Here is a 22119-nt window from a genome sequence, read left to right on the forward strand (position 1 = left end):
TTATTTCATCAATTCTAAGAAGCACCTTTTAACGTCTCTGAAATGGGATCAGTGGCATCTTACTACTGCTACAGGCCATGGAGGTTGGGTGTAATTGTCAACAAGTGCACTTGCACGGACATCTAAAGGCGCAGCATCAAGACTTGCAGAATGAATGTCCACGGTCTGAAAGAAAAGCCCTAAAACAGGAGCAGTGCATGTTTTAAACTCACAGGAAACAAATGGTTTAGGAGGGAGGAGGTAAGGGTTGGATGTTCAGCTACATTCCCAAAGCAGGAATCAGAAGACTAGTTTTGCTAATGCTCGAGAGACCAAAACCACCTTACTGTGCACTCCATCACCAATGCTCTTGATGGTGGAGGGCAACACCACGTGCGATAACACTCACGCCAACAATCTGAACTGAGAGCTACTCTGGGAAGCTGAATTCTTACGTTAACCAACTTATTTCTTACGTTTCCTTTTTTTATGTATGCATACAAGAGTGCATAAAATCTACATCAAATTAAGTCCAAAGCAGCACTTAGGATAACCTGCAAACTCTAAGTGATAAGAAAGCATAGTTTAACTGGCAGCAGTTTTTCTTTCTTAATGGTTCATTAAAAATGGTGCCTCTTATATAACTGGCATTTTAGATTTGATAAGGTGTAGCAGGAACAGTGATAATCATGGGTAACGCTTACGAGATGCTTACTGGTGCCAGGCCTAAGTGTTTTCTGTGCACTAACATATTCAATTCTCACGGTTACCCTATGAAGTAGGTACTGCAATCGTCCCTGTTTTGTAGATGAAGAAACTGAGGCACAAGTTAGTTGTTACTTAGCCTGGGTTGCGCAGCTGTAGGTGGTGGAGATGAGACTCATCCCTGGGCAGTGTAGCTCAGGAGCATCTTGGAAGGGGCACTGACCTGAATGCTGGCACTTGATGTGAACCTGCAGCAAAGCTGGCGTGGGGAAGAGCTCCTTACACTGGTCACATTCATGGAACTTCATATCTGCGAAGCACACGAGGAAAGAAGCGGTGGGAAAGAACAAAAGGAAGATTCTCTGAGCCTGGGGAGTAACAGGGCTGGGGGCGGGGTGATGGCTCACACTTAGTGAGCATCTACGAAGTGCCAGGAGCCTGATACCTATGCTACATTAGTGCAATCTGTGGTAAAGAGCGCCAGATCTGGATCCAAACGCCCGGATGCAAAGAGGGTTGTTGTGAGAATTAAAGGAGAAAACACACACGGGTGCTGAGCATAGCGCCGTGCACTCAGGAAACACTTCATAACTGCGCGCTGTTGTGATCATCCCCCAATTTATCTGCAACACAGGTATGAATAATTGACTTTCTGAAGAAAAGGAAACAGGTTCAGAAAGAGAAGTCACTTGCCAAGGTCACACAGCTAGAGTTAGGATTCCCACCCTGGCCTGTGTGCCACCCTTCCCACGTGCCACGACCAATCACCACCGAGGCTGGCAGGAGTCACACTGCTCTAGGTCTCCAGTTGCAAGAACTACTGCTACTCAAGCTAGTGCTACGGATGGACCAATGTGGCACCTGTCGGTGTGCTGGGGAGGAAGAGGGTGTCACTGCAGCACACCACACTCTAGCACTAGAAGTCGGGATTTAGGGCTGGAACCCAGGACGCTACGTCACCAAGCCCCTTCCACTCCTCAGCCCCCACTCCCAGCCCGGGGCACCCCTATTCACCTGCGTGCTCTGCTTTGATGTGCTTCTTGTGTTCGATGGTGTTGGGAAAGGTTTTGTCACAGGAGCTGCACTGGAGTGACGAGAACTTGGAAGATCGATGGTTCTGAGCAGCAAACACGTCAGGGTGGTGGGTCCGATTGTGGTACCACAAACCAGACAATTGCTAAAAGGAACATGACAAATGTTAGGTCTTGGATGTTCTAGCAAGCTGGAGAGTTCACAAAGCCTCGTGAGAGAAAAGCGCTCCCAGGGAAGCTTATGGACCTGCAGTCACGCTCTTACCCACCACAGTGAGTGCTGACATGCGAGGGGACACTGGTGTTCATGGGAACAAGGCACTTGTGTATTTACTGAGGCCACCACAGGGCAGGGCCGGGGCCTTCAGAAACCCATTCCTCACAAGCTTAGGAGGGAGGTGTTAGGCTCTTTCCGGCGACGTGGAAGCTGAGGCACAGAGGGGTGAAGTGACTTGCCCAAGGTCACACGATTAGGAAACAGGAGGACCAGGATTCACACCCTGGCCTTCTGAATGGAGAATCTGTGCTTCACCGCCGAGCTGTCTTGCTGCCTGTCAGAGGCCCAGGGCGCAGCAGGGAAACCTGCTGGAGAGGGGCAGGTGCTGTCCCTACTCCATAAGCCAGTGTCCCCTTCTTCCCAGGTTCCAGAGCAGCGCTGCGACACTCTCCGTACAATTCCATGGTTTCCTAGAGACCAAGCCCAGGTTTTACCCAGCTCTGTAACCCTAACGTCACAGCACAAGGCTTGGAACAAAGTTAGCTCTCAATTTCTGTTGAGCTGAAATTAGCTGCTGGGTTTCTCTCTCTGTACCCAAATGCTATAGATGCCAGCAAGGGCCATTCTTTTCTCTGTGGTCTTAGAGTTTCTCAAAGAAGTGGTTTCTTTTCAGATCTGTATGGGGTTTCCCTTTAATTATATAGCAAACTCTAAGGTAAAAAAGCAGAGCTCTTCCCCAGGAGTTAAAAAACCCCCCACAAAACACCAATAATTGTGCTAAACAAGATAATTCCAGGTAGTGTTACACACCCCAGTGTCATTCTCACATCCCTCAACACATGGGATCAATAGGTTCTAAAGAATGTAAATATCCAGGGAAAAAGCAGGATTCAGTTCAGGACAAGGCTGAAATCTAAAAGAAGAAGTGCAAGAACTCTTGGCTCCAATTAAAGCTCCCCCACTGACCCCACTCTGACCAGGTCACCACAGAGGGTCTGAATAACCTATCAGCTGCATTCTTCATGAGAACCAGCCAAATGGTCGTATCCTGGAGACAAGAGGTGTTCTGCAAGCCACAAACACGGGGGCCAAGGGAGACCAAAGGGAGAGTGGATGAGGGCCTGGGAAAGGCGCCCGCAGAAGCTGAGCTCACCTGGTAGGCCTTGTTACAGATCCCACAGCTGAAGGGCTTCCCTCCGACGTGCGTCACCATGTGCCGCTCCAGCATCGAAGGGGCGCTGAAGATCTTCCCACACGTGGGGCAGGGGTGGTACTCCTTGGAGTGCACCTCGTGGATGTGCTTTCGGTGATCCTGCAGAGTGGGGAAGCTCATCCTGCATTTCTTGCAGTCATACGGATCTTCTATGTCTGGTTCCATGAGGGGAGGGAGGGGGACACCACAGGCAACAATCAGTGACAAGTGGTTTTCTGTGTGCAGCTCCAGAAGCAAGACTGTTTAGAGGTCATGCAGGGTGACAGACTTGAAGGACCAGAAATCACTGCATCCATCACCTAACTACCGCCTACCTTCATCCTGGGAGGTGGGGTTCCTCTGAGGCTTCTGGATTAACCACCTCTGAGCATTAGTTTACCTCAATTCCTCATCTTACAAGTTAAATTCCATCTTACTACTTTCCAGGGAGTATCACCTTTGCTCTTCCCCTGCCTGCAGTGGGTGTTTTGGGGTTTTCTAATTCTCTATAGAGATTCCCCACATACTCCCCAAAGCATCACTATTTCCTTTTTTGTCAGTAGTACAATGCAGAGGATGAATGCTTCCTTGATCCCCACTTTAGATTCAACAACAAAAACATTTTCATAAGTAATGTTTATTGAGTGCTGTATGACATGCGTGTTTTAAGTGCCTACATATATTAAATCACTTAATCCTTCCAATAACCCTATGTGTAGGTTCTACTACCAGTCCTATTTTATAGATTAGGAAAATCAAGGTTTAGAGAGTACCCAATGGCACAAGTATGATATTGCTGAGCTGGGTAACAATCCCAGCTTTCACTCCCAAGGCCATGCTCTGAGCTGCATGCTGAATTGGACAAGGCAACTCCTCAGTGGGACCTCAAAAAGAAGAACTAGCACTGACGAAGAATACATTTGCCATCCCTGTGGCAGGAAACGTCAGTCTTTTTCTGAAAGTAACAGAAAGTAAAATGTTTAAATAATAAAATCCTTTGCCCACAGAAAGGCCCAGCCCATCAGCCAATCTTGTGTGCGCTGATCCAGGTTAATTCAGGGATTCTGACACGCAGCAGCACTCAGCATCATTAACTAGTTTCCCTGTGGTCGTGAGCTCTTGAGATCTCAGTTTCACACTATCTTTTAAGATACCCTGAAGGAATTCCCCGTAAGCAATGATGTGATCCTATGAAACAGGCAAGGAACAGTCAATGAGAGAGGGGCCTGGATGCTGGGCCTGCTTTGGGTGATCTGCTCCAAGTCATGGCAAAGTATTTCGGGTCTTCTCTATTCTGAAAATTGATAATGTCTTCTCCTTTCCTGACTTCATGTGATGCTATTGGGAAAAGGAGACTAAAGTGGAATGTCATTTAAAGAGATTGAGAAGACTTCAAAGTTGTGGCATTGGATCCAAGCCAAATCCCACGCACCTGGAAGTCTACTGCAACTGGATTTGCTGCACAACCTTGTAAACTCCTTGGGGGGAGTGGGGGGCAGCACTTTATGTTTTCCTGTATTGCCCAGTGCCCAGCCACATGCTGGGCACATACAAGCTCTGGCCAAGTGCCTTGTTGGCTGGCTGACAACAGGCTTGAATGTGTTGACAGAAAGCACATGTTTGTGAGATACTGTATTTGCCAACAGCTAGAAACTGGTGTGTGGGGAACAGAGGTAGGGAGGGGAAAAGGGAAGAAGGGTATGCAAGGTGCATGGCACGAAAAAAAAGGGCAGGCTCTTATGGTGACAGATGGCACTGGAGAAGGCTGCTCTTGTCACCAATACTCTCTGGCATTTATTGAGCATTTTCTATGTGGCAGGCATGGAGCTTCATGCTTTATGTGTGGTATCTCTTTTATTCTCACAACAGCCCAATGTGGTAGTATTACTATTTTCTCTACCTTACAGAAGGGGCATAAGAGGCTTAAAAAGGTAAAGAAATTTGTCTAAGGCCTCAAAGAAGTAAATGGCAGAGTAGTCAAGGTTCAAGCCCAGGCCCGTGTGATTTCAGAGCCCAAGCTCTTAACCACCCTGCTGGGCTGTGCTGATCACACGACTGCTACAACAAGAGCAGCTGAAGATGATGTGACGTGACCAGCGGACGCCTCCTTGGCGATTTCCGGATGATGTGATGAGGAATCACAGAATCTCCTCTTCCTCCCCTGTGTGTGTTGAATGGAAGTGTGTTTTTGTCTGTATCAGTTCTAGTAGAAGGGGACAAAGATGGGGCCAGACCCTACTAACTGGGTGAATACAAGGCATTTGGAAGAGAATGCTGGGCAGAAGGCTTTTAAGGGAGCATGACTAGGGACCACTCACAGTGGTCCACATTAACTCAGAAAGTGTCCAGGCTGCTCCTATGGGGAAAGGCAGGTTATGACCATAAGATGAGAGTGGGAGAGGTGGGGTGCGAGTAGGAAAAAGAAGCTCAGCGGACAAATGGAAATATTCTGGTGCTCTGCGAGCCTGTCTGTTATAGAGGCTCTTTCCTTCAAACATAATGGGCCTTCTGTCAGCCAAAAAGAGCCAGGTGGGCTAAAACGGAAGACAAGGAAACAGCTTGGACAGAGAATCACACAATGACACATTAAAATGGGATTCTTCTTGAAATAGGAATGAGGGACTCTGGCTTTTGCAGGAGAATAGGAGAGGGGAAGGCAATGAACGGGGCCCAGCTCTGGTGGAGTGATGACTTCTGTTATGACTGCTGCGTGCCTTCCCAGCGCCAGGCCTGGTGCTGACTGCCTAATAGCCACAATCTCAGTACATACTGTGAAAGGTGTGCAGGTGGATGGAGAGGCCATTGGCTTGCCGGAAGCCCTTGCCACAATCTCTGCAGACATATGGCTTGTCCCCAGTGTGGGTCCTCACGTGGCGGGACAGCTCAATGGACTGGGCAAACACAGCGTCACAGTACTGGCACGCATACATTTTTCCTGGAAATATACATGAGTTTATTAGAGGCAGCACTAAACATTCATAAAAACGAAATCACATTCTAAGGCACACAGCGGGGAAATATAATCTGGGAGATGACAGTAAAACATGAGGCAATTTGTAATATACTGGGTGAGAGGTCTGAGCCATCCTATCAGATGGCACCTCACAAACACAGTTGATCACACAGAGAGGGTATCAGTGTCTCCCTACCCTGAGGGATAAGGACAGAGTTCTCATCACACAAGACTAGCCATCTGTTAATCTGGCCACTACAAGTATGTAAGAGCTCATTCCATTCCCAGGAAACAGATATATCCTTGAGCCCAGAAATACGTGAGTCTGGATCCCTTGAAAAACATACAGGGCAGAAATGCAACTGCACATAAAAATGACAGACATGGATTCAGAAAAGAATGAAAGCTTTCTGCCAGCGACTTGCTATAAAGATTCTCTTGGCTTCTCTATTTTCTCATGCACTAATGAAAATACAATGACCAGACTGCCAGAGAGTATTAGAAAATACCGGTAAAGAGCAAGTCTGGAAAATCGGCATTTGTAAAAAAATGCTAGACCAAATGTACCTTCAATCTCCCTTATGGGCCAATAGAGAAATGGGAAAATCAATAAGGTGAGGGTCCAGACAGCCCAGATCCTAGGGCCGACCTCAACTAGGGCAATCCACCTCATTTTCATTTTTTATATGTTACACTTTGGAATAAGATTTTGTTAAGAAAAAAAGGGTTTCTTACCATTTCCTCGAAGATCAGAACAAGACAAGGGTGCCCACTCTCACCACTATTATTCAACATAGTTTTGAAAGTTTTAGCCACGGCAATCAGAGAAGAAAACGAAATAAGGAATCCAAATTGGAAAAGAAGTAGAACTGTCACTGTTTGCAGATGACATGATACGATACATAGAGAATCCTAAAGATGCTACCAGAAAACTACTAGAGCTAATCAATGAACTTGGTAAAGTAGCAGGACACAAAATTAATGCACAGAAATCTCTTGCATTCCTATACACTAACAACGAAAAATCTGAAAGAGAAATTAAGGAAACAATCCCATTTACCATTGCAACAAAGAGAATAAAATACCTAGGAATAAACCTACCTAAGGAGACAAAAGATCTGTATTCAGAAAACTATAAGACACTGATGAAAGAAATCAAAGATGATACAAACAGATGGAGAGATATACCATGTTCTTGGATTAGAAGAATCAACATTGTGAAAATGACTATACTACCCAAAGCAATCTACAGATTCAGTGCAATCCCTATCAAACTACCAATGGCATTTCTCACAGAACTAGAACAAAAAATTTTACAATTTGTATGGAAACACAAAAGACCCCGAATAGCCAAAGCAACCCTGAGAAAAAAAAATGGAGCTGGAGGAATCAGGCTCCCTGACTTCAGACTATACTACAAAGCTACAGTAATCAAGACAGTATGGTACTGGCACAAAAACAGAAACATAGATCAATGGAACAGGACAGAAAGCCCAGAGATAAACCCACGCACATATGGCCACCTTAGCTTTGATAAAGGAGGCAAGAATATACAAAGGAGAAAAGACAGCCTCTTCAATAAGTGGTGCTGGGAAAACTGGACAGCAACATGTTAAAAAATGAAATTAGAACACTTCCTAACACCATACACAAAAATAAACTCAAAATGGATTAAAGACCTAAATGTAAGGCCAGACACTATAAAACTCTTAGAGGAAAACATAGGCCGAACACTCTATGACATAAATCACAGCAAGATTCTTTTTGACCCACCTTCTAGAGTAATGGAAATAAAAACAAAAATAAACAAATGGGACCTAATGAAACTTAAAAGCTTTTGCACAGCAAAGGAAATCACAAACAAGACGAAAAGACAACCCTCAGAATGGGAGAAAATATTTGCAAACGAAGCAACTGACAAAGGATTAATCTCCCAAATACACAAGCAGCTCATGCAGCTCAGTATCAAAAAACAAACAACCCAATCCAAAAACAGGCAGAAGACCTAAATAGACATTTCTCCAAAGAAGATATACAGATTGCCAACAAACACGTGAAAGGATGCTCAACATCACTAATCATTAAAGAAATGCAAATCAAATCCACAACGAGGTATCACCTCACACCAGTCAGAATGGCCATCATCAAAATATCTACAAACAATAAATGCTGGAGAGGGTGTGGAGAAAAGGAAACCCTCTTGCACTGTTGGTGGGAATGTAAATTGATACAGCCACTATGGAGAACAGTATGGAGGTTCCTTAAAAAACTGAAAACAGAACTACCATATGACCCAGCAATCCCACTATTGGGCATATACCCTGAGAAAACCATAGTTCAAAAAGAGTCATGTCCCACAATGTTCATTGCAGCACTATTTACAATAGCCAGGACATGGAAGCAACCTAAGTGTCCATCAACAGACAAATGGATAAAGAAGATGTGGCACATATATACAATGGAATATTACTCAGCCATAAAAAGAAAGAAAACTGAGTTAATTGTAGTGAGGTGGATGGACCTAGAGTCTGTCATACAGAGTGAAGTAAGTCAGAAGGAGAAAACAAATACCATATGGTAACACACATATATGGAATCTAAAAAAAAATGGTTCTGATGAACCTAGGTGCAGGACAGGAATAAAGACACAGACGTAGAGAATGGACTTGAGGACACCAGGGGGCAGGGAGGGGAAGCTGGGACGAAGTGAGAGAGTGGCAATGGACATATATACACTACCAAATGTAAAACAGATAGCTAGTGGGAAGCAGCCACATAGCACAGGGAGATCAGCTCGGTGCTCTGTGACCACCTAGACGGGTGGGAAAGGGAGGGTGGGAGGGAGAGAGACGCAAGAGGCAGGGGATATGGGGATATATGAATACGTATAGCTGATTCGCTTTGTTATACAGCAGAAACTAACACAATATTGTAAAGCAATTATACTCTAATCAAGAAGTAAAAAATAAATAAAGTAGCAGTACAGCAGGGAAAAAAAAAAGAAAAAAGAAAAAAAGGGTTTCTTGAATCAAGAGTTGAAATTATTGAGAAGCCCAGGACTCAGCCTTTGGCCTTCTTCTTTGTCTCCACTTTCTAGATGATCTTATCTCAGAGCCTTACATTCCACCTGTACATTGCTAGCTCCCACATTCTCTCTAGCTCCCACATTTATATCTCTATCTCCCAGCTGTCCCTAGAACTTCAGACTTATATCCACTGCCTATCAGTCTAGTTCTCCAGCTGGAGGTCCAAGAGTAGCTCAAATTTATCACCATGCCAAAACAGAGTTCCTGAGTCTCCACCATCACCACCCCCGCAACCCACCCACCTATACATACACACACACTCCAGTTTCCCCCCGTTTCAGTAAATGGCAGCATCATTTACCTGGCTGCTCATGCCAAAACTCCCAAAGCCATCCTTAATTCCTCTCTTTCCCTCATATCCCACATCTAATCCATTATCAGTCCTGTCACTTCCACTTTCAACAACATATCCCCAAACTTGAACATTTTTTTACAACCCCTCCAACACAGCTTCATAAGACCCATTCTGGATTTTTAACCTCCAAAGTGGTGAGACTATACATTTGTGTTGTTTTAAGCCACTGTTCCTGGTAATTTTTTACAGCAGCAATAGAAACGAACACACCTCACATAAAAACCAAAGTCCTTATCTTGGCTTAGAAGATCCTATAAGATCTGGTCATTTGTTGTTTTTTTTTTTAAAATAAATTTATTTATTTTTATTTATTTATTTTTGGGTCTTTGTTGCTGAGCGCGGGCTTCCTCTAGTTGCGGCGAGCGGGGGCTACTCTTCATTGTGGTGCAGGGGCTTCTCATTGCGGTGGCGTCTCTTGTTGCAGATGACTTCTCTTGTTGCAGAGCATGGGCTCTAGGCACGTGGGCTTCAGTAGTTGTGGCACGTGGGCTCAGTAGTTGTGATTTGCGGGCTCTAGAGCGCAAGCTCAGTAGTTGTGGCGCACGGGCTTAGTTGCCCCGTGGCGTGTGGGATCTTCCCGGACCAGGGCTCGAACCCGTGTCCCCTGCATTGGCAGGCGGATTCTTAACCACTGCACCACCAGAGTCCCAAGATCTGCCCTTTGGTGACCTCTCTGACCTTATCTCTCAACACTTTTCCCTCATATACTGTGCTTTAGCCCCTTCTAGTTTTCTTCGGTCCCTCAAACAGGTAAGTCTCATTCGTTCCCACTTGGAGAGGGGGTGCTCTGCACTCGTGATGTTCTTCTCCTAGATCTTCCATTGGTTCTGTCTCTCACTGCGTTCAGGTTTCTATTCAAATCTCCTCTGCTTTCTCTGATGATACAAATATTAATAAATAGTTCCCAATCCCCACCCCTGCTGCTTATTCTGCTTTATTTTTCCTCATTGCAATGACTACTATCTGAATTTGTATTACACATTTATATATGGTCTGTTGTACCCACTGGAATGTTAGCTCCGCGGGCTTGTGTATAGTTACACTATCCCTAGTGCCTGGAATAATGCTCAAGAAATTCATTCACTCAGTAAATGTTTATTGAGGACCTCCTATTGCTAAGTACTATTCTAAGTTCCACAGATACAGCAGAGGGAAGGAAAAAAAAAGACTAAGAGCTTTACCCTCATGGAGCGTGTATTCTAACAGGGGGAGACTAACTGTAAACAAAATAAATTAAAACGTAGATGATAGATCCTATGATAAGTGAGAGGGAGAAAAATAACGCAGGGGAACTGGGGCTGGGGCACTGAGATTTTACACAGGGTGGTCAGGAGAGGCCTAACGGAGAATGTGAGGTGTGTGTAAAGACTTGAAGGCGGTGAGGAAGTGAAGCCTGGAGGTGTCTGAAGGGAAAGCATTCCAAGCAGAGGAACAGCAGGAACACAGGTCCTACAGCAGGTGCCCTGCAGGTCAGAGGGCTTGCAAGGAGGCTGCAACGGGTAGAACAGGGCAAGTGAGGGGGAGAGCAGTAAGAGATAAGGTTGGAGAGGCATCGGGGACTTGATCATGCGGGGCCTGGCAGGCTACCCTTCAGATTTTACACTGAATGAGGGGAAAAGCTTTTGCAGGGTTTTGAGCAGAGAAGCGACCTAACATGGCTTAGCTTTAGAAGGATCACTTGGGCCTCTGTACTGAGAACACTGTCCAGAGAAAGGGTGAGAGGAGGAGACCAGTTAGGAGGCTACAACAATCCAGGCGAGATGATGGTGGCATTTGTACTCACACATAAATGCTCCAAACGATGTCCAGAATCCTCCGAGAAGCCTTCCCTGACAACCCACCGTCCCCCCTCCGACTGGACTAGAAACCCCTGCTTCATTCTTCCGTATCTCCCTGTAATGCTATTATTCCATGTCACACCTCTGATGGGTGACCCTGACCCTGCACGGTAACTGTCTCTATACTAGAGACACGCTGGACCGTCAGCTCTGTGATCCCAGGTATTCCAGGTAAGTCACTTAGTGTCTGCCACTGCCCGATCCACAGCAGGTGCTCGACCAAGGGTTTTCTTATGCTTGAACCCCACCTCAAAGCCCAAAGAATTCCTGGCTTTATGTAACTTCTATAACTAGAAAGCCATAACATTATGTTAGCCAGCCTCTCTTCAGAAACTCTCACCAAAAGCATTTTACATGTCTGTGCACATATGTATTCCCAGCATCTGTGCACCTAGAGAGTCCACGTCTATTTCTGTTTTTGATCTCTCTGAGATACGTATCACGCCTAAGCCCAAATGGGTTTTTAGGCAGCTCACAGTGTTAAAGTTTGCAGGAAAAATGAAGAAATTCTCCACGCCTTACCTTCTGAGTGCTTCTTCTTGGTGTGGTAGGCCAGGGCAGAGGCCTGGGTGAAGGTCATGAGGCAGTGCTTGCACATGAACGGACGGTCCCCAGTGTGAAGGCGAAGGTGGTTCTTCAGGGTAGAATTGGCCGCAAACTTTGCCCCACACTCCTCACAGGAGAACGGCTTCTCGTCAAAATGCTCTGTCAGTTTGTGGTACTGCATGCCTAGGGAAGCCATGCCAGGGACCAGAGATGCTAGTGAGCAATGTTATGAATTCAGCAGGAGGAAACACCCGAGCACTGTCTCAGGCCAGGCCTCGAGAGGAAGCACAGCGTGCACCACAGGACGCCAGGCCACGCTGCTCGTCAGCCCACCACCCAGCGCTCCAAGCCACCTTGGTCCCTTCCTGGCTGCGTCAGGCATCAAGTGTCCCGGGTGTATCTTTTCTATCTCCTCTCTCTCTCTTAAATAGGACCCAGTCACCCAGAAAGAGTGAAACAAAACTCACTTTTCTGTTTCATTAGGTTTGGGGCAAGGGAAAACAATTCAAATTCTACATCCCCTGGTTTCTAGGACTCTTGTTTACTATCAAGAAACGAGTGATACATGGAAACCTAAGAGTCAGGTGTGAAATAGCTGGTTATTATTATGAATAATAATAGCCACAATTTACTGAGTGCTAACTCTATGGAAGGCACTGTACTAGGTGTTCAGCTATATTATCTTAAATCTTCATAGCAATTCAAAAAAGTAAGTGGTATCAGGGTGCCTATTTAACAGGGGGATATTAAAGCTCAGGGAGCTGATTCCAAAGCTCATGCTCTTCTCAAAACATTACCCTGCCTCTGCTCTATTTTCTAAGCCTTTCCACAGCCCTTATTGCATACTGGAGGCAAGGCCTGGAATCCAAACTACAATATCTGAATTATCATCCTCTATTACTTCGCCTTCTTGAATGTACCTGAGGCATGAGCAAATTCTCTTCCACAGAGGTCACACGTCACCGGAAGCCTCTTCTTCTTCTTCTTGGGGACGTCAGGCTCTCCACCTGTACCATGGGCCTCCAGCTGATGTTTCTCCAGCTCTTTCTTAGAGTCCTTGGTCTCGTTACACTCCTTACACTGCACCTGTTTGCTCTTGGCCACCCGACAGCGCTTCATGTGCACCTTGAGGCGGCAGTAGAAATGGAAGCTCTTGTCGCAGGCCTTACAGACGAAGCTCTTCTTGGCAGAGTCTGGGGAGGCAGAAGTATCTTTCTCTTGTTGTTCTGGCAAGGAACCAGTCTCTCCTTGACCGTCCTGTTTCCCAGGCTGGCAGTTTTCTTCAGCTGGCTCAGCTGCCTTTTCATCTGCTTTGTCCTTGGCTTCAAGGTGAAATTTATTACTCACCATCCACCTTTCCTTCTCTCCCTTTTCCTGAGTAAGGAAACCTGCACAGGAGAGAGATCTCATGGCTCTGGGAATTTCCTATGTTCCTACTTTGCTTTCTAACTTTCCTTCTTAGGGGAGAATGGAGACTACTTGGGACTGTTCATCTTTATTCTCTGATAAACACAGACAGCATCATTTTACATCTATGTCTATGACTTTTCTAAGTATTTGAGAGCATATAAAATAAAGCAGCGATGGGTGAGCTCTTAAATGAACTGCTGCCTCTTCTCTCCAATAAGGAAACAACCCGGGGGCGTAACAGGACCCCACCCACCCTGTTTCTTACCGGCATACGCCAACTCCTGCATGACAGGCTGCAGGCCTGGGAAAGATCTGTGGATGCTGCACAGGAGCTGACATATTTCAATGGCCGAGATGGATTTTTCCATGGCTCTGCTCAGCAATGCTCTCAGGGAAGCTTCAGGGCTGGCTGTCTCTGAGGACATGCTCAGAATCTAAATGAATACCATGAGACAAAGGTTTGCGGTTAATATCAGCAGATTTTCTCCACGGTTTTCAACTTAGAAAAAACAAAGCTAATTTCAGGGAGGCATTGCTCCATCTGTAACAAGCACACATTTCGTGCCATAAATACAGTGGAGAGCCCTCTTTCTCCAAGAACAGGGAAATTAACAAAATTTTAACAAGGAGGCACATATGAAGACAAATGTGCAAATACAAAGGTGCAAGCAAGGAAGCGTTGAGGATTTTCTGTGAGAAGTATCTTCTCAGAAACCAGGAGTCTCCCAAAGAACTTTTCTAGATCTTAGTATTATATGCTTGGAAAGCTATAGGACTTGGTTGTTGGCATTTCTGTCTTGATGATCAAGATAATTTTTCATAATATATAACTGTCTGAATGTTGGGAAGTAATTCTGCATGATCAGTGGCTTCACGTTTTTAGATACTTATATGTACCCTTTTAAACATCATTTTCTTTCATAAAGAAACTCAGGTTTTTAAGGAAGGTTCAAATAGGGGCTTTAAAGAGGCCAAGAATATTATTTCAAAGCCATCCTCTCAGAATGTTAGAGTTATCAGCAGAAAAGAGTCAGTACACTGAGAAAATAAAGCTAAACCATCCACAGATGGCCAAATGGAATTTTCATTTTGGAAGATATTTTATTTCTGCTCTTTTCAAGTCTATCTAAATAAACCTGATGTCCCTGGAGGCAGGCTTGAGACTAATTAGTGAGGCTAAAACTGATCAACGGCAGAAGCCCCATCTCTGAAGTGCGAGGCGTGCTGGAGAGTGTCTAGCGGATGAATCTCTCCTCTGAAGCCCCACAGAAATGTGGGCCATCTTCTGCCCATCTGAGAGTCAGACCAAGGTGGGGCTGTCACCTGTGTGGACAGAGTTAGGACGGCCTTTCTACACACCATCCATGCCTACTTGGATCAAAAAGCACAACAGGTGAATCTGTAGTTTAATTTTATGTTCCTTTATAATTCTTTCCCACTCAAGACGCACATGATCCTGGGATGAACATCCGTGAATTCCCCCTGCAATCCCCACCTGGTTTTTCTGGGATGCTGGCCACACTGTGAGAAGCCTTACAGAAAATAAGTTGGCACTATTTGTTATCCCATATGGGCAAAAGCTTTGTTCTTTCTATGTTTATTTTGGCTCTTTCTAGAAGCCAGAATAGAGCATGTAATAAGACCAATTTTACTTTTCTTCCTCTGAAAAAAGTTGCTTCTTAGAACACGTGAGAGACCAGTATCATGGTTCCCTTTGAGTTTTCCTAGGTTTAAACAAATGGAATAAATCTGGGTTTGAGTCACTTGAACCTGAGTTCCAGTCCTGGCTGCTTCTCTGACTAGCTGGTACATCCTAGATACATCACTGACCCCTCAGAGCCCGAGCTCCCTTATCTGTAAAATGTGGGTGGCATCACCTGTCACCCAGAGTTGGGAGGATTATAAGAGCAAAAGCATGACAAGTGTTGCTTAGCCTGGGCCTGCCCGCAGCAGGTGCTCCAAGGAGCTGGTTCCTCCCTTAGGAGTGAAGACAGTCCCGGGCATCAACGCTGTAAAACTCCCCCAAACATTGTGTTGTTATCCCCACCACACCTCTTTCACAGTCTCCGCCAGGCGCTCTTCCTCTGAGGCCAAGCACTTGAGTTCAGCCCTTTGCTGGATGGCCTCTAGGATCAACCTGTGATGCCTCAGGATGGTTTCGAAGGCGGCACTTTCTGGGGTCATCACTGAATAAAGAGGGATTGAAAACTCATTAGTAAAACTATGAGCACCATTTTTCCCTTTCATCTTTTCTCAACTCAGTTCTTCATAATGAGAATATACTTCATCTATCTCCCACCTGGAGTTGGGAGTGAAGAAGATGGCAAACATCACTGTAATCAGAGTATAATTAATATAAACTTAGAAGAATTGCTGCACATTTTACTTTGAAAGGTTTACAAACTCCCATGTCCTTGAACAAAATTGCCAGTCCTTACTTCTACTGGTCAGGATGTGGAAGACTACCGTAAGAGAGCTCTATTTTCTGCAAAGACTGACAATAACCTCTGGTGGGGGCAAAGCCAGCACAGAGGCCAGGCAACCTACCTGCCCGGAAGAAAGCGTCTGCGCCAGGCTCCCTTCGTATTTCCTCCGTGAGCAGGTTCAATGGGCAGGCCTTTGTCTCCTGAGCCACCAGCAGCAGTTGCCAAATGGCTGCTGCAGAGAGAGTCTGCTCTTCTAGAACTGCTGACATCAGAGCACTGAAACCACCTGAACCAGAGTCACGTTTCACAAGCTTCTCCATGACCTTCAAGATGCGGCACAAACATACACGTAAGGGACTTTCTAGCCACTGGCCCAGCTGCAGAGCTGCAAGTCTGAGCCCTGGGTCGTAGTGAACGTATTTCTGGGGAGGAGTTTTTCAACATCCTTCACTTCTTTCAACCTGAGAGATGTTTATACACGAGAAGGTTCTTCATTCTTCCTTTTGAATGCTTTTCCTTATCACTGCAGAAATTACAACTATCCTACTTGTCACTCTGCCTTAGAAATTGAATCACCTACTATCTCCTTCTCTGCTGACTCCTTAGCATTTCTCAACATGGCTGTGTGTGTGTATGTTTATATAAAATAGAAATATATTTTAAAAAATATATGTTAATCTTTTTTCCTTCTCTCTCAATTTTGCCCACCCTTCCTCCCTCTCTCTCTTACCTCTCTTTCTCCAGGGGCTAAACTCTTCACATGTGGGATCATTTTTTGTAACATCTGGTCGTCTGTGAAAATCTCTGAGAGGTTTTCGTGATACCGCCTCAATAGTTCAATCCCATAATCATCAGGGCTTGCTTGGACTGTAAGGATATTAGCAAAACGACAACAACAAAACCTCCTTAAGGCCTTTTCTACATGACACGAGGGGAGTTACAAATGCGGGCAGGAGAACAGATCAGCACAGGAGCTCTGTCTCCTCTGCAGCACAAGTGCAGCTCGTGGCTTGGGGCCTCACACATGTGCGCTCACGTCTCCTCTGGTCTACACTTAATCACTCAGTGTTGCAGGGTCACAAAACCACCAACACTTTGAAAGTTAGCGCCCAGTGGTAGAAGCTAGTGATTGCTCAACCAGGGGGTAATTAGAAGGCTGCACTTGTAAGAGGTGCAGATGTAGAGATTCAAGGGATGTTATCCACCAGGCCTGAGGTAAAGGATCCATGCGGCGATCCAAAGTACAGGCAGGCACGAGTCAGGACGGCGGTAGCAAAGCTGACCCATTGTTCTTCTGTTTATATGCCCTCTGAGCCAATCTGTTAGTTACTCTCTTTTAAGAGGTTATATTTATTTGAAAGTAAAGAAAAATCAAAACTATGAGGCATTCCCCTTAGCTTTGTAGATATTTAAAAATTTATTTTCCTCTCTGGCCCAGTAACTCCACTTCTGGGAATCTAGCCTTAAGAAATGACCTGAAGGCAAAAAAAATCTGTGTACAAAGATTTTTGCCACTGAGAAGCCTGTGACGATGATGATGAAGATAACAACTAATATTTACTGAGTGTGTATTATGTGCTGAGCACTGTGCTCCGTGTTTACATATATTATCTCACAGTAGCCACAGAAATGAAGGTGGAAGGTACCATTCTTACCACCATCTCACAGAGGAGAGAACGAGGTTCAGAAGGGTTAAGTCGCTTACTCAGGGTCACAGAGCTACCAAAGAAGTCAGGATGCAAATCCCAGTAATCTTGATAGTCTTAACCATTATGCTACGTGTGCCCCTAGACAAGGGCATGAGTAAGACAGCATAAGTGTACTTATGATAGGAACTACATAGCCTTAAAAAAATAGAATTCTAGGGAGTGTTCTGAAGCGTGGAGGAGAACGTTTATACTATATTGATAAGTGGGGGAAACGGTAAAATAGGGTAGAGCATCTCAACACTGTAAAAATAATGTGATAGATGAAATATGTCAATGTGTTAACACTGAAATAATCAAGTGGTGGGATTTGAGGTTTTCTTCTTTATTTTTTAAACTGTTCAAGTTTGTATAAGTATATATTATTCTTATAAGCTAGTTAGAAAGTTCTCTCCTTTCCCAAATAGCCTTCTTCTGAAAACCACTTCATTCGCAAACGTTCTGGGACAGGGGATGATTGGCTAGAGTCGGGCTGTTTCTCTAAGGGACAGTCAGTCCCCACACCGGCGGGACGCGAGGGGTGGCTAACTCTGGGCACGGCTGGAAGCAAACGGCGCCCCTGCGGGAGCGGCCACATCAGGACCTGAGCTCCCGCCGCTCACACGTGTGCGTCCATCCGCTCCACAGGCGCTCACAGGTGGCACGTGACTGCCCCGGGGACCCTGAACCACGGGACCATCACGGGGGAGCTTAATGGAGAAGAAATTCTTAGATTTCCGATCCTAACTCCAGAGATATCGAGAATCACCAATTTGTGACAGCTAGTTTCTCTTTCACAATGGCCTTTCTCAACATTGTCTTATCTCCCCAGCAAGGAGCCAAAAGGGTGTTTTAAGCTATAATTTTCTGTAGGAGTGGTTCCAGTCCAGAGAGTCAATAATTAACTAATACCTGTGGTGCTCGGCAAAGCAGCTAATTTCTGCAAATTCTCCAGCAGAAGGCCCAAGTTTGGGAACGTCATCTTCACAGCCTGAAGGAGTTTTACCAAACTCTCAGCGCTCAGGGTCTTCTCTTCAGCCATTCTGTGCAACAAATTTTCTATTGTCTCCTTGGGTGTTCCACCCTCACAGCAATTCAGAATCACCTGCAGTGGCAAGCAATCAACCCGACACCAGTTACTGGCAATTCTAAATGCATTTGACACACCACTGGAAAGACCAGCAAGACAGCATTACAAGCCGCCCCGACTCCATGTCCTCTTCTGCTTGTCTCTAGCGCTAGTTTTGTCATAGTCTCTTCCTTATTCTGTTTCAATAAAAATCCAAAACATTCTCTAAACAAACAGCTCCATGAAAATCTTTCTTTCTCAATTGCGGGTCTGTGCATATTCTTTGCCTCTGACAGTTTGCATTTTGTGAAAATATTCTTACGCTAGGCCTCTATGATAGAGCAAGCAGCTTACATCTAAGCTTTAGATTGAGTTTGTTCAGACACTAAGATTGCAAAACTGACTGGCAATTAATAAATACAGTTACAGTGTTTTTCATCTTTGTTCAGTAAAGTACATGACAGTGGCAGAGGCTGCAAGTTCAGGGCAATTCTATTATTTTACTTCCTTTTACTTTATTTGCATTGCAATTTGAATACCCGGATACTTCATACATTTGTCTGTGGCCTCCAAAATAATAGATTTAAAGTGCACTTCAGGATCATTTTTCTAGCGGATTCCTCATTATCTATCCCTCTCCTCCCCAGCGGCCACATGCACCAGCTCAAGTCATCATCCCACAGTTTTACCCGCTTGTTCTTCCCTGGTATGCTAGAGGGTTTTCTGAGTCAAGAGGGCACAGGCCTCCAGCAAAAGGTTGAAAAATCAAACACCTGACAGTTATTTTAAAGATATTTTCCAATTACAATAGAACTAGCTCTTAATGGACTGCAACTAAATATGTATAACTCGGCTCTTGTGGATGATACAGGGGATTATTTCAATACATGTAATCTACAGGTTCACAGTAACTGAATTTTGAACTTTCCTTTGGGAAAATGCCAGCTCTCAGGAGAAAGAGTCAAGCAGATGGTCATGGTAGCATGCCAGAGGACGCTATTATCAAATTACTTCTGTTTTAAAATAATAAATTTAGCTATAAAACCAAATTGGTTTTATATATGTAAAAGAAATATCTATATTACATATATGAAAGGCATGTGTATATTATAAATTAAGTTGTCACATACCTTGTCCATACAGAATATAGTCATTCTCTTTGTTTAAGGTCTAATATATATTAGATTTCTACTAAATGAGCCATAATTTAAAACTTAAGGGCTTGTATCTAAAAACCGTACTGATTTCTGTGCTATCTCTTAGCTCGTAAACAATAACCTGATACAAAACGAGGCAGCCAGATACTGTTAAGAGTGGGTATGAACTTTAAAGCCAGACAGGCCTAGTTTGAAACCCAGTTCTAAAATGTATGGCCTGTGTGACCTTGGGCAAGTCATTTAAGTCTTTAAACCTTATTCTTCTCATCTGCAAAAGAAGATAACAATACCAACTCTTGCACTGTCAGTATGACAATTCTCTAAAATGAAGCTGCCATTTGTAGAGCCGAGCATAACTCCTAGGACATATGTGATTGTTAATAAATGACAGTGGTTATTGATATCATTCGGAAGCAGGATGCACAGTGGTTAAGAGATGTGCTTTGTTTAGAAGTCTGGGTTCCAGTGCTGGCCCCAAGCAGCTGCGCCTTTGGGTATGCTGCTTACCATTCTTAGCTTCTGTTTCTTCATCTTTAAAGTTAGGGTATTAACCATAACTTCATAAAGCTGCTGCGAGGGTAGAATTTAGTAATGCTTTAAAGGTCCTCAGCACGCTGCTTGGCACACAGTAAACAATAAATAAATGGCAGCTATAGTAATTACTATTTTTATATCTGTTTCCAATCCTGAAGTGAAAAAATGCCTATTTACCCCCAGAACCCAAGGTATGTTTACAGAAGGGCCATGGTACCTATGATTAGCATCATTCCATGAGAGAGAAACAGTTCCAAAAGGCCTGAGGACATGTTCCACATGGTGTAAAAACACTGTGCCTATGCGATCAACATTCACCTCTACACTCCTGCTTTATTATTTTGCTTCAATTTTCATGAGAAAGAGTAGCCTAATGAAGCTCTGGTGGAACCTCAAGCCTAAGAAGTGTTTTTGTGATTTAGAACTAATTTAAGTTCTTCTGCTTCAGCTCTTTCTGTCAAGTAAACTGAAAGTGACAGAAGAAAATGACAGCATGGTCTGCCTGGCTGCAGGGAATGGGGCTGAGTTTGGGCTCTACCTATAAATGCTATTTTATCAAGATAATGAAACAGTTCAAAGGACACATTCAATCTAGCTAATAAGGAAAAAGTTTGAATGAGTAATTGAATGAAATCGCTAAACAAGGAATGAGATATTTCTAGAGCTATAAGCAACTTACTTAAACTGAGTGCCTGAAATTAAACTTAATCTGAAGTCTAAGGAGAAAACAGGGGTTTAATCTTACTCTGTTCGTATATTATCTTTCTCAAGAAGTGCAAAGGAGTTAAACTTTTAAAAACATAATTTGCAAAATATAATTTTGAGATTAAAGGTTTTTCCATTTTATATGAAAGAAAGAGCAATATAAGATCGAGAAGAAGAAAATCTAGGATCCAGTCCTCACTATCAATCCAGTACTCAGCCATCACACCAGTGGTTTCTAAACATTTTCTCTCCTGAACATTTAAGCCACTTCCCACAGTTTGATGCCACAAAAGTTCTCTGTCCCTATTCCTTCCTTCCAGATATAAAAATATTTTTAGCACAAAGTTGAAATCAATAACACCAACAAATACAGTTATCTAGTTGACTTGAGAAGTCATGCCAGCAGTTTTATGAGGATTTTAGCAGCTGGCTGGTGGGAGTGTAAATTGGTACAACCTTCCTGAAGGGCAATTTGGCAATATATATCAAACACTTGAAAAATTTTACTCTCTATTCCAAAATCTCACTTCTTAGAAATTATCCTGAGAAAATAATATGAGAATTATGCAACGATTTGTGTGTAAAATGTTCCCCTGTAACATTATTTATAATAGCAAAATCCTGAATAGCAAAAACTAAGAAACAAATGCCCCAAAATAATTAATGAATTATGGTATATCCATTAGACAATACAATGCAGCTACCAAAATCCGTATGTAGGTATGGAAATATATTCACAATATATTCAATTAAAAAATAAAGTTACAAAGCTGTATGATAATCCCATCCCAGGATGATTCAAATGAGAAAAAGTGGGAGCACATGTTCCAAAATGTTAGTAGTGATCATCTCTGGGTGGTGAGATGGTGGAAGATTTGGACTTTTTTCTTTCTGCTTGTTTTCCCAATTTTCTAAAGATGAACAGTGTATCATTTCTGTAAAAAGTGGCATAACAATTAGAAATGTGCCTGAACACTTCAACTCTTGGGGCAAATGTTTTATATCAAAATCCCACGGAGTGGATTAGCAGGAATAGCCATCCATCCATGCATCTAAAGATGTAATGTCTGACTACAGTATGCAAGGCACTCAGCAAGCTGGTGCAGGGGATACACGGAGGTATGAAGCAAGAACCTGAGCTTCAAGGTGCTTACTATGTAGTATGTGAACAAATACTGCAAGGTAAAAAGTGCTCTGTGTCACAAAAGAGGTTTAAAACAGAGTGCTGCAG

General features: G+C 44.0%; 1 protein-coding gene across 1 annotated transcript in view; it reads right to left on the reverse strand.

Moving 5' to 3' along the window:
* The window catches only part of ZBTB40 (zinc finger and BTB domain containing 40), an 82049-nt gene that overhangs the window by 6734 nt on the left and 53196 nt on the right, over positions 1-22119 (reverse strand). Inside the window, exons 6-16 of the mRNA XM_061184770.1 lie at positions 18336-18528; positions 16469-16605; positions 15860-16061; positions 15365-15498; positions 13578-13746; positions 12823-13290; positions 11879-12085; positions 5895-6059; positions 3086-3300; positions 1699-1861; positions 908-994 (exon numbers count right to left, since the gene is read on the reverse strand). Of these exons, the coding sequence (XP_061040753.1) occupies positions 908-994; positions 1699-1861; positions 3086-3300; positions 5895-6059; positions 11879-12085; positions 12823-13290; positions 13578-13746; positions 15365-15498; positions 15860-16061; positions 16469-16605; positions 18336-18528 (2140 nt within the window). The remainder of the gene's footprint in view (positions 1-907; positions 995-1698; positions 1862-3085; positions 3301-5894; positions 6060-11878; positions 12086-12822; positions 13291-13577; positions 13747-15364; positions 15499-15859; positions 16062-16468; positions 16606-18335; positions 18529-22119) is intronic.

The sequence above is a fragment of the Eubalaena glacialis genome, chromosome 3, assembly GCF_028564815.1.
Source record: "Eubalaena glacialis isolate mEubGla1 chromosome 3, mEubGla1.1.hap2.+ XY, whole genome shotgun sequence".
NCBI lineage: Eukaryota > Metazoa > Chordata > Mammalia > Artiodactyla > Balaenidae > Eubalaena > Eubalaena glacialis.